The 12586-nt window shown below is 44.6% G+C and overlaps 1 protein-coding gene across 1 annotated transcript in view; it reads right to left on the bottom strand.

The window, feature by feature from the left end:
- Positions 1 to 5795, bottom strand: part of LOC126522409 (uncharacterized) — a 34779-nt gene extending 28984 nt beyond the window's left edge. Inside the window, exons 1-3 of the mRNA XM_055066639.2 lie at positions 5752 to 5795; positions 3379 to 3525; positions 1 to 7 (exon numbers count right to left, since the gene is read on the bottom strand). The exon at positions 1 to 7 is cut by the window's left edge and continues 32 nt beyond it. Coding sequence (XP_054922614.2) covers positions 1 to 7; positions 3379 to 3525; positions 5752 to 5787 — 190 coding nt within the window. The 5' untranslated portion in view covers positions 5788 to 5795. The remainder of the gene's footprint in view (positions 8 to 3378; positions 3526 to 5751) is intronic.
- Positions 5796 to 12586: the final 6791 nt, after the last annotated feature.

The following is a 12586-nucleotide window of genomic DNA, read 5'->3' as shown; positions in this document are numbered from 1 at the left end:
CCTTGAGCTGTAAAAAAAGGCGCGGAGTTGAGAGAAAACTGTTCATTCCTTTAAGTTTGCCAAGTGGTGACCATTCTCAAACTTGTTTTCCTTCAAAACAAAGGAAGCATGTCTGGATAGCAGCACGTCGGACAATTCGATTTTGCCTATTCCAGATTTTCAACGTTTTCACTTGCAGTGACAGCATCAGCGCCGTACGTGTACATAATGTGGTTCATTTGCTATGTGTACAGGTGAAAGTGAAGTCTCAATTATATAATCGCCTAGCGATGTCGTGACTGAGTGGAGTTCCAAAAGCCCGGAAACTTACTTTGAAACTTCCGAAATAATTTCTGTTTTTTAATCCAAAAGGGCATACATTTGATTATATTTCCACATATTGGCCATCGACATTGATGCAGCTCTCCAGTCAATGTCAGCACTGTTCGAGGCGCTTCGTTAAATATGTTTTTTTTTCTTTTTCAGCTTTATAGTCGCCAGAATCTTATCACATATCCTCGATGCCGCTTCGAAAAGATGCTTTACCAGCCGCGGTGGCTTAGCGGCAATGACGTTGCGCTGCAAAGCACGAGGTCGAGGGATCAAATCGCGGCCGCGGCTGCAGCTTTTCGACTTGGGCGAAATGCAAAAAAAAAAAAAAAAATCTGTGTTACGCGTGTAGTTGCGGCCCGTTAAAGGCCCCTGGTGGTCACAATTATTCAGGAGTCCCCAACTACGGCGTACCTCATAATCAAATCGGGGTTTTGGCACTAAAACCCCGGAATTCAGAAAATGTGCTTTATTACCGCCGTCGCTGTTATAAATATAGAGCTATCTTTATTCTTCATAATTTTATGGGAGTTTACACCGAACATGTTTGAGCTTCCATGTGTTAAAAAAAAAAGAAATAGCCAAGGAAGCGTATTTTTTGGGAGTGCGTTAAGACCCCTGTACATCGGGTGACAGATGTTTCTTCCGAAGAGGCGATAGAAAACTGAAGAATACGCGTAGTAGCGCAGTGGAGACCCGTAACTCTGGTGCGATATTTTCAAAGAGAGTGCGTTTACTGTTAAAGCTATTGGGGCGGCAAACGTTCGTATCACGGTGCTAAACGTGTCCATAGGCCGCTAGTCCAATCGGACTCGTGGTCTTAGTGCTCTGACCTGGTTATATTGTGTTGTGCCATTGCGCATTGTGTAACTATGACGGCGTATGTACGACTACGCACGGATTTCGACTTAATACGGGCTCAGAAAAAGGGCGGCCTTTTTTCTTTCTATGTTTTTTCCGGCCCTTATGCAGACTGAGAAGCAATGAGCTGTATTGATTATCTCGGTTGTAATTAAGATCGGCGAGTGAAAGCAGACACGTGACAAGGCTTTGTTCCTTTTCTCATAAAGCTTATGAGCCGGCGAACACGCCTATCACCCTTTCTATAAGGATGCCGTGGCTGCTGAAAATGAGACATTGCCCAAACCGAGATTCACATGGAAAATCATGCAACAGAGTGCTAAAGCTACTAAGTTGTTCCTTGCGTCGCAACTCCCTCTGCTGCACCACAGAGACCAATCTTGGCTCCCTGCTATGACGCGGGATTTGTTGTAATAACCAGCCGCCATGTTGCAGAATGTCAACCGCGTTTCAAAGTCTTCTTCAAGCACAGACCTTTGCGTATCCTAACCATCCGTGGATTGTGCAGTTTACCACTGACTTAAGATAAAGAGTTGGGCTAGATGGCGAAACTGCATGACGTAACAGCGCAAACGGACGACACACAAGGACGGAAAACGCAACGAGATAGCGGCCTTTTGTGAGAGTAATGTCAGTGTGCTACCTTGTTTTCTGTCATTAATACTTAGTTGCGAGTTAGCGCTTGTCCCAGTGCCTTCTTCGTCTTTGTGCGTCATCCGTTTCAGCTTTTACATTACGCATTGCCCCTGTATGCTAATTACTTTCACGTTGTCTACACACGCCTTTAAGTTTCTCACCTTTCTGAAAAAAAATGGTGCAGTTCGCCTAAGAGTGGCAGAGCGTTGCGACTTCCGATTTTGAAAAATCGCGCTGTAGATTTTTTAATTTTTTATCGTGTTAATTTGGTGGACTTGATGTGGGGCAAATGTAAAAAAAAAAATGACAAGCGGCGTAAGATAAATGCCTTCAGCGCTGCCCGATGCAGGCACTGCAACAATTATTTTGCACAGTAGTTGTCCGTTATCCAACGGGTAAAGTCATCTGGGGCACTCTACTTTAATTCGGCTTCCCTAAGCATTTTGTGCCTAATGTTCTTAGTGCCAGGACACGGTCATTTTTCTTTCACGACTTTTCCTTTTACGGATCGGCAAAATTCATTTGCTTGAACATTGTTTCACCTTTGTAGGCTTACGTTGCTGATTATTTCCCCGTAGCCTAGCTAGCTTTATATCATCTTTAATTCAGTGAATGGAACATCTACATTCCTCGGTAAGGTCATGGCGTAAGGTTTGGATGCCAGAAAGGTACGATGTTTTCGTCATCTCCCAAGCTTTCTATGATCACTCCTCCACTTTCGCGGATTTTCACACACCGTGCATAGCTACGTCACCTTCGTTGAACTGGCTTTTACTACCTGCCACTCACCTTAAGCTAATTAAGTGTTCTTTCTTTAAATGACCCCAACAGGGAATCAATGGTGTGCTTTATGGTGAAAGAAGGTGAATAATTTCTTTTTATTCTTGACATATTTTACCATGCACCTGAAGACATCCCCCCCCCCCCTTGTTAGACAATCATCTACAAAACGAGTAACAACAGCGTGGCAGCCAGACCATGTTGTGGGAGTTGCATTCCTTTCAGCCTGTTATTGTAGGTGAAAATGAGTAGTTGGCTCCACCTGGAAGCGCCAATATCGCCGAAGTAACGTACAATAAATTGCTTTATATGTGAGTGCATTCATTTGAGTGCCAAGACAACGTGGCACTGAATCGTCAGCAATGTAAGGAAACGGCGCGGCCCCCGCCAAAGCCGCACGATTTCACTGAGATCTCCGTCACTTTTGAGTACTGTTTCTTACGCTCATAACCTTACAGGTTTGTGCAAGCAAAATTCGCCTCATTACTGTCGTCTCGCTTGCACCTTAAAGCCGCAATGACAAAATCACCCTTACCACTCGTTCACGCTGTTTTTCATTTGTGTCAGCGTTAGCGACAGATGAATTCTTTATAGGGTGAAATGTCCAGTCAGGGCATTTCACTTAGGGCTTCAGCACATGATGGCAGAGTCCTGCAGCGGTGAGCACTGTCTCGTGCTGCAGATGTGGTTCATGTCAATCGGCGCCGCTACAGGTCACGCAACCGACGCATATGTGTCCAGCGTCACATGTATAATCGAAAGTGAAAGTGCCAAATCTACAACTTCGCTTACCTCTGAATTGACGCGCACCGCGTTTTCTTCGTAGTTCTCGAAGTTCTTCACCACGTCCTTGTAGCGTGCCACCGCGTCGGCTTCGGAGAGCTTCGGGAAAGCGCACTTGAGGCACTTCGCTTGGATGGCCTTGATGTCCAGGCCAGGCTTCGAGGCCGAAATGAAATGAATTAATAAAAATAGTAATGCTTAGAGCCATTTGCGAAATTGCGTTTAATGTGAGCTGTCACACGAAATGCATTTGGACTGGGATTGAAGCACTGTCGTTAATGAGCATAAAATGAACGCTACAATGCTGGAAGAGGGGACGGCGCAAATACGCAGGAAGCACGTTCCATTTGGTTGGACACAGAGCACAGTCACTTGCAAACCCGTGTATCTACTAAAAATCGCATGCAAGTAGCACCAAAGGTGCAGAAGTCTGAGTGCCAAGCCGCCCGTCCACAGTAGCTAACCTTCGTTTGTTGGAGTATGCAATATACTTCCCTTGCAAAAGACACGCCGTGTTGACAAAAACGTTTATGGAAGAGCTACGCGCACAAAAAATAAGGAAAAAATGAACCGGTGGAGGACGATGTTATCAAAGTGTGTTTGTGCACCACGTAAAAAAGACTAAGTGCTTAGCTTTATCCAAGCATTCACGAGTAAAGGTTACCGTAATTAACAGTGATAGAACAAGGAACGTCGCTGGTTCCAACTTTTCGGCAAGGGTACTTGTCCTCGTCAGGGCAGCAATTACCTTCTTTCCTTAGCAGCATTCAGTTGCACGCCTAGCTCATTCTCAAACGGGAGAGGAGGCGGATTAGTATAAGCCGGTTACCGTAGTAGGCTTAGTACCGTTATCGTGCAAGACAGATGATCACTGAAAGATTAATACTTCAAGTTATCAACAGTGGGTGAATGAGAGATTTGTCAGGCCGGAGCCAACATTTCGGCAGGGGCACCTGCCTTCATCAGGGTCCTGAAAAAGACGCGAAACGAAATACAAGATCATCTCAAGCGGCTATTGTCGGCAGTCAGCCACGCATTCTATAGAATCTTAGGTCACTGCAGTGCGAAGATATCGTAAAGAACGCTAACACAAGAATCAGCAGTGTTGGTATGTCGTAAATTATTGGCTTATCTCATGGGGACATTGTTCTCTTTAGCGTCCTAAAAACGAGCACTTTTCAATAATTGATTTAAACCACATTTTTTTACAATTTTTTACAATGTTCAGTTAAGTGACTGGCAACTAAGCCCCTGAGCGAGTACGCACGGTCGCGCATACGATCATTGATGCACCGGCCTGTTTGGTCGACGTTCTGCCGTTGTCTTTCTCTCTGGGCATGTCCTCGCTTCTATATATTGCCGTTCGAGTGCAATAAACACTAGTTGTTAGCCAGCACTGTGTCTTTACTAAGTCGTCTTTACTTCATCCTATCTGAAGCGCTGTCTGTTTACCTTATAAGGCTGCACCAACCAGCCCAGTTCAGCGCACTGTTGTCGATGCATCACGCTTTTTGAGAGCACCCGGTACCGCATTCTCGGCTTGTCGCTGAGCATAAATCTAACGGACAGAAAGTTTACCACAACTTCTACACAGGCCATGTTCGGCAGCCGGCTTCATTCAATCTTTTACTCCTGATACTGCCCTGACTGCCTTGAGAAATATTTGGCCTCTCTTTCTTTCTTTTTCTTTTGTCGCTTCTTGTCGAACAGTAATCAAAATTACGGTAATCATGACTTTGGCCATTCTTTTCTTTCGGAAAGGCAATGACACTGCATCTTTGTTGGTGTCCTTTAGTTGCGACAAAGGTGGAAGTCAGGCGGCCAATGTATGCATCGATCGATTTTCTTAAGATGAGACAATTTAAAGAGCAACCAAACCGAATGCATAGGCAGTGGATTCTTTGCTGTGACTCGCGAAGCCAATAACTTTTGCGAGGACAGCTTTGGTACTCACTGTCAGAGTACATGCGACTTTGTTTCTTCAATGTGCCACGTTCAATTTATGCAAAGTGACTTCTCTCAGATGAGTTTCGTGCAAGAAATATCGCCATCCCCTCCCTTCCCATAAAATAAAGAAATACGGGAAGGGCTTAGCCACACGTCTGTTTTGTATCAGATACGTTAACATAGTTGACAATAAAAAAGACTGCTGTCGTTACTATTACGTCATCTCATTTTCTTGGCGACCAACGGAGAAATTGAGTAAATTTATGGAGGGGTAAGCCTGTGCTGAGAGAAAAGAAAGAGAGGAAGGCATGTAGGAAAACGTAGGGAGGTTAACAAGATGGAAATATCCGGGAACATACGTTTTGCTATTATACACAACAGGAAGGGGTAAAGGGGAAAGGGAACATGAAGTAAACGACAGCAAGAAATACTTACTGTGTCAAGGCCCTTTGTTTCGAGTTCTTTCTCCATGCATGTGGTCACCTAGAAAAGATACATGTTGATGGAAGGGTGAAATACGCGTCGCCGTAACTGTGAATGTTGTTCTATATTTGGAAAGGTTATACTGAAGGATACTATCCCTTCTTGAATAATTTACTGGTAATCTTCTTTCTCTTAAATAAAATAAATCTGCAGAAATTCAGTCAGTTACGTCCATGGAAACAGCGACTATAAAAAAAATGTGTCTTCGTTTTATTTCTTGCTAAACAATCTGTGTCTCTAGCTTATCAGCGCCTCCCTTTTGGAGTCAGCCGCTCTTTCTGCGACTGCAACCAATTGCTTCCCTCGAAACCGGTGACTAAATAGTTATCTAAGCGTACTTTTCTTTGAAGCGTTGATTGAAATTCCTTATGTCCCTTATTTTACTAGAGTGGCGTCTGTCAGAACAAGCATTCCTTAAGTGTGTTGAAGTAGGACCTAATTTTGACGAGCAGGATTCATGCTGGAGGTTAGTTTCGCGATTTCCGGGACAAAGAGCTTGAAGGAACACAAGAGCCAGAATGAATATCGTTTATTAAGCTAGTGTCTACTAGTAATCCGCGCGTAAGCGGCGCTCCGGGACATTTTGCTTGTTCCTCCTTATGGCGCTTACCCACTACGAGAGATTGACCAAGCCGGCAGTCAAAAGGGTAAAGGTAATGGGAGAGAGCAAAACTTAAACGAAAAAGTAAATGAGGGCGAATTATAACGTTTATGATAATTACGAAATACATTTACCTGGCAGATACAGAAGCATAAATATTTGTAATTATATATGAACAGCAAATTTTGTGTTTTTTGGTGCCTTCTTGTGTTACAGAGATAGTCGAAAATGGCCACGCAGATGAGGCTCCTGTGGCTGAAGCCCCACAAAAAGCACCGAAGGAGAGGATATTTTGGGTAGTTAAAGAAATACCAAATTTTCTGAATGTAAATTACTTTCTTCCTTTGATTTCTAAATCAACGCTATGGTAGTAGAAAGTGATCAATGTTTTCGGGTTGTACTACCTGCCAGGTAGGACACAGAGGTGACGGTGCCAGACCGGACTTTATAAGTAAAAATTTAATGTAGGGAAGCGGCAGCGTGATTTTGTTATGGAGATTTCTAGATTTCCTGTGGGACACCTTTTGTTGCCCCATAAAAGGGTCAAACGAATAAATTGCGACGTTTCGATTTTCAGTTTTGTAGAATCTTGGAAAAGATTAAATTTTCTTTGCCTAGGCGCAGTGTCATTACTCGAAGTAGGCATAACGAACATAACTGCTCCATCAAGAAACATCTGCGCACTTGTGTCTGCCATTTCATTTAGGAGTATACCACGAGGGCCTGGAAGCCATACCAACTGCACCAGGCTTATGTTTGAGAGGATTAATGATTTAAATGTATGGGCTACAGTAGGTAACGCCTGACGATGAAGTAAATGATGTGCATACTGATAGTTAATCAGTCACTATAACCACTGTTGAATAATTTGAAGGATATTTTCGAAGTGCTAAGATAATGGCTGATAGTTTAGCCAGAAATATGGGTGTAAAATCTGGAAGACGTAATGTATATGACCAGGTTAGTGACTCGGAGGAAATACCCCCACCCGGTTTCTCCTCACTCATTGACGCATCAGTCGCGATCTTATGGTGTATTCCCAATTGCGTTCAATGATCTCGTAGCATGCCATTTAAGTATGTAGTGGGCAGCAGTCTGGCATTTCATCGACGTATATAATCAAGTTCGTTTATATCAGGCAAGGGCTTACCTGGCCAAATTAACTTTCGTACATTAAGGTTTAGTGGATCTAGCTGAGCTTGTACAAGAAAAGAACCTGAGTTCTATGCAAGCGGGACCAATGCTCATTAAAAAAAATTCCTTCATTTTTACGAATAAATAAAAATTGTGGTCGTCTCAAAGAAGATTCATAAACGTTTAAATACGTTTTTATGGTTAGAATGCGGAATCGGCAGAGTAGAGTAGGAGGTCGTGCTCCTTGATATGAAACATCGTTAGCAAGAAATTTGGGTAAACGAAAACCATTACGAAGAGCCTCCCGCTCTAGAATAAACTGGAATTAATCTTGTATGCTGGCCCACCAGAGAATAGCACACACCAAAATTCTAGTATCGGTAGAGCGTACATGCGATAAATCATTATTAGAGTTTCCCTCGGGAGTTAACTCTCGAGAGTGATGTCAGCCAAGTTTGCTTAGCATGCCAACAGAGCGTACTGCCCTACATTTAACATGATCAATGTAGTTTCGCCAGCTCAGTTTTACATCGTATATTACACCTAGACATTTGATAATGTCAACTTTTGGAATTATTTCCGAACAGCATTGGAGAGATATATTAACTGGTACATTCAATGAAAACACAATCAAGGAATTTTTGTTAACTTTCTTCGCGTGCCAGCGTTACCCAAACTCACTTCGTCGGCGATCTGGCAGCCCACTGCTCACTACAGTCTCTCCCCCCCCCCCCCCCCCCCCCTTAGCGAAGGAGTCATAGCTTCTGAGCGACTCATGTGTGGGGTCGTGTAGATGGTCCTTGAGTGAAGAGTCGGTCAGAAATTGGATTCAAGGGGGTGAGAGAACTGATGAGGGCTGGGTAGATTCGATGGCGTTGTCAACGTCAAGGTAGGCTGGCTTCTAACGACCAGCGGAAACAGTCTCTCGTCTTCTGTTAATTAAAAGAGTGAAAAATACACAGGGTCGCGCTTGAGGATCTTGAAGGTACCGTCGTATGGTTCTTGCAACGGTACGCGGATATCGTCGTGGCGGAGAAATACGTGGGAGGTGTGGAGTAAAGACGGGCTCATGTATTAGCCTTGCGGTCGTGGCTACGCGGTGGTGAAACGACAGTAGCCATTGTAGTTGGCAGGCGGCTAGCGTAGGATTGTACGTCCGTAGCTGTTGGGCTCGAGTCGAAGAACTCGCCAGCTACACGAAATGTATGTCGTACCGAAAACTAGTTCTGCTGACGAGCACCGTGCATCTCCCTTCACGCAGGTGCGAAGACTAAGAAGAAGCAATGAAAGCCACTCCGCCCATGGAACAGGTGAGTCTTGTGCAATGAGGGATGCTCTTATTTGGTGGGGAAAATATACCATGTCATTAGAACTTGGCTGGTAGGCTGTAGTTCGTATGTGGGTCAACTCGAGGAGGCGAGAAATATTCTGAAAAAGCGACGATTCAGATTGTCTCTCGCGGTCTGTCGTTATGATGTGATGCACGCCGTAACGAGTTATCCCAACATCTACAAGTTTCTGGGTCACAGACTCGGCGGTAATGTTGGGAAGAGGCATTGGTTCTGGCCAACGGGTAAATCGGTCGATGCAAGTGAGAATGTATTGGCTGGCTCAAAGAATGTCGTAGCGGACCAACGACGTCGAGATGAACATGGTCGAAACGGGCATCCGGTGGAGGAAAGTGGCCAGGAGTGGTCATCCGTTAAAAAGCAGGCCATATGTCCACATACTTTTACTGTGTTTTATAGCGTCTCGAAGGTGCTTGGCGAAAAGAAAAATCTTGCAGCGATTGTTCGAAGATTTGTACAAGCCCCTATGGCGTGCTTAAACATGTGCTACAATATTACAGCACGTTTAGTAATTATTCGACTCTTATAGTAATTTACCACATACTGTTCAAGCTTTGACAGGTGTCTACGTCTGACCTGCTCGGTGCCTGCATCTTCCTCTCCCAGTCGTTTGGAGGCAGCCATATACGCACACAAAAGTAATAGCTTCAGAGACTGTATGGAGGACTAACACGACAATGTTACTCGTAGATGTAGAGCATCTGGCTCACGTGCAAAAGAACCGTGGTTCGAATCCCGGGGCCGCGAAATTTTCCACCGGATTAAAAAAAAAATCCGCGTGTTGATAAAATTGCATAAACAGGCCTGGAGTGCGGCCTGATCCCGGTGACCAGACCCGATAACGCACTCCCTCACCAGAGCAGGATTGGCCGCCCTGGTGCAGTGCTTGGCCACAACCTCCTATATGAATACAACAATCAAACCCCGGCCCTCAGTCCCCAGCAGCTGCGAAGCAACTGACTACGGCGGCGGTCAGACCTGTGACGCAGCAGACGGTGCTAATAATACCTGGGTCCGAACAGGCAGCCATTGGCATCTAAACCTGGCAACGTTTAACGCTAGAACGTTATCTCGTGAGATGAGTTTAGCAGTGCTATTTGGAGGAATTAGTGGGCGGTAAATGGGATATAATAGGGCTCAGTGAGGTTAGGAGGACAAAAGAAGCATATACAGTGTTAAAAAGCGGGCACGTCCTGTGCTACCGGGGCTTAGCGGTGAGACGAGAACTAGGAGTCGGATTCCTGATTAATAAGGATATAGCTGGTAACATACAGGAATTCTATAGCATTAACGAGAGGGCAGCAGGTCTTGTGAAACTTAATAAGAGGCACAAATCGAAGATCGCACAGGCCAACGCCCCTACATCCAGTCATGCTGACCAGGAAGTCGAAAGCTTCTATGAAGACGTGGAATCGGCGATGGGTAAAGTCAAAACAAAATACACTATACTGATGGGCGACTTCAATGCCAGGGTAGGCAAGAAGCATGCTGTAGACAAGTCAGTGGGGGAATATAGCATAGGATCTAGGAATAGCAGGGGAGAGTTATTAGTAGAGTTTGCAGAACAGAATAATACGCGGATAATGAATACCTTCTTCCGCAAGCGAGATAGCCGAAAGTGGACGTGGAGGAGTGGGTGTAAAAATTAATCTGCAGAAAAATAAAGTAATGTTTAACAGTCTCGGAAGAGAATAGCAATTTACAATAGGTAGCGAGGCATTGGAACTGGTAAGGGAATACATCTACTTAGCCGAAAGTGGACGTGGAGGAGTCCGAATGGCGAGACTAGACATGAAATAGACTTTATACTCTGCGTGACCCTGGCATCATACAAGATGTGGATGTGCTTGGCAAGGTGCGCTGGAGTGACCACAGGATGGTAAGAACTCGAATTAGCCTAGACTTCAGGAGGGAACGGAAGAAACTGGCACATAAGAAGCCGATCAATGAGTTAGCGGTAAGAGAGAAAATACAGGAATTCCAGATCAAGCTACAGAATAGGTATTCGGCTTCAACTCAGGAAGAGGACCTTAGTGTTGAAGCAATGAACGACAATCTTATGGGCATCATTAAGGAGTGTGCCATAGAAGTGGGTGATAACTTCGTTAGACAGGAGACCAGTAAGCTATCGCAAGCGACGAAAGATCTGAATAAGAAACGCCAATGTATGAAAGCCTATAACCCTACAGGTAGACTAGAACTTGCAGAACTTTGCAAGGTAATCAACAAGCGTAAGACAGCTGACATAAGGAAGTATAATATGGATAGAATGGAACATGCTCTCAGGAACGGAGGAAGCCTAAAAGCAGGGAAGATGAAACTAGGAATAAGCAAGAATCAGATGTATGCGCTAAGAGACAAAGCCGGCAATATTATTACTAATATGGATGAGATAGTTCAAGAGGCTGAGGAGTTCTATAGAGATTTATACAGTACCAGTCACACCCACGACGCTAATGGAAGAGAGAATATTCTAGAGGAATTTGACATCCCACAAGTAACGCCGGAAGAAGTAAAGAAAGCCTTGGGAGCTATGCAAAGGGGTAAGGCAGCTGGGGAGGATCAAGTAACAGCAGATTTGTTGAAGGATGGTGGGCAGATTGTTCTAGAAAAACTGGCCACCCTGTATATGCAATGCCTCATGACCTCGAGCGTACAGGAATCTTGGAAGAACGCCAACGTTATGTTATTTCATTAGAAAGGGGACACCAAAGGCTTGAAAAATTATAAACCGATGAGCTTACTGTCCGTTGCCTGCAAAGTATTTACTAAGGTAATCGCAAATAGAATCAGGAATACCTTAGACTTCTGTCAACCAAAGGACCAGGCAGGGTTTCGTAAAGGCTGCTCAAGAATATACCATATTCACACTATCAATCAGGTGAAAGAGAAATGTGCGGAATATAACCAACCCTTATATATAGCTTTTATTGATTACGACAAAGCGTTTGATTCAGTCGAAACCTCAGCAGTCATGAAGGCATTACGGAATCAGGGTGTAGAGGAGCCGTATGTAAAAATACTGAAAGGTATCTATAGCGGCTCCACAGCCAACGTAGTCCTCCATAAAGAAAGCAACAAAATCCCAATAAAGAAGGGCGTCAGACAGAAAGATACGATCTTTCCAATGCTATTCACAGCGTGTTTACAGGAGGTATTCAGACACCTGGATTAGGAAGAATTGGGGATAAGAGTTAATGGAAAATACCTTAGTAACTTGCGATTCGCTGATGATATTGCCTTGCTTAGTAACTCAGGGGGACAATTGCAATGCATGCTTACTGCCCTGGACAGGCAAAGCAGAAGGGTGGGCCTAAAAATTAATGTGCAAAAAACTAAAGTAATGATTAACATTCTCGGAAGAGAACAGCAGTTTACGATAGGTAACGACGCTGGTAGTGATAAGGACACATCTACTTAGGGCACGTAGTGACCGCAGATCCGGATCGTGAGACTGAAATAATCAGAAGAATAAGAATGGGCTGAGGTGCGTTTGGTCGGCATTCTTATTGAAGACGAGCACGAGCACTTATTGCACGAAGGCAGCGTTACGAACTCGACTTACGATTGCCTTTTTCTTGACGACCTCGTTCGTGCCGTCCAGCGGCAGCATGGTGATCTCGCACACGGTCGGGCCAAGCTTGTCTGGAGGCGTGCCTTTCGGGAGGATAGCTTTGAGCGCTTCCAGCCGGTAGGCGTCCAT

This window comes from Dermacentor andersoni, chromosome 6 (assembly GCF_023375885.2).
Source record: "Dermacentor andersoni chromosome 6, qqDerAnde1_hic_scaffold, whole genome shotgun sequence".
Classification (NCBI taxonomy): Eukaryota; Metazoa; Arthropoda; class Arachnida; order Ixodida; family Ixodidae; genus Dermacentor; species Dermacentor andersoni.
Note: the sequence above shows the minus strand (reverse complement) of the source record. Positions and strands in the feature narration are given on the sequence as shown.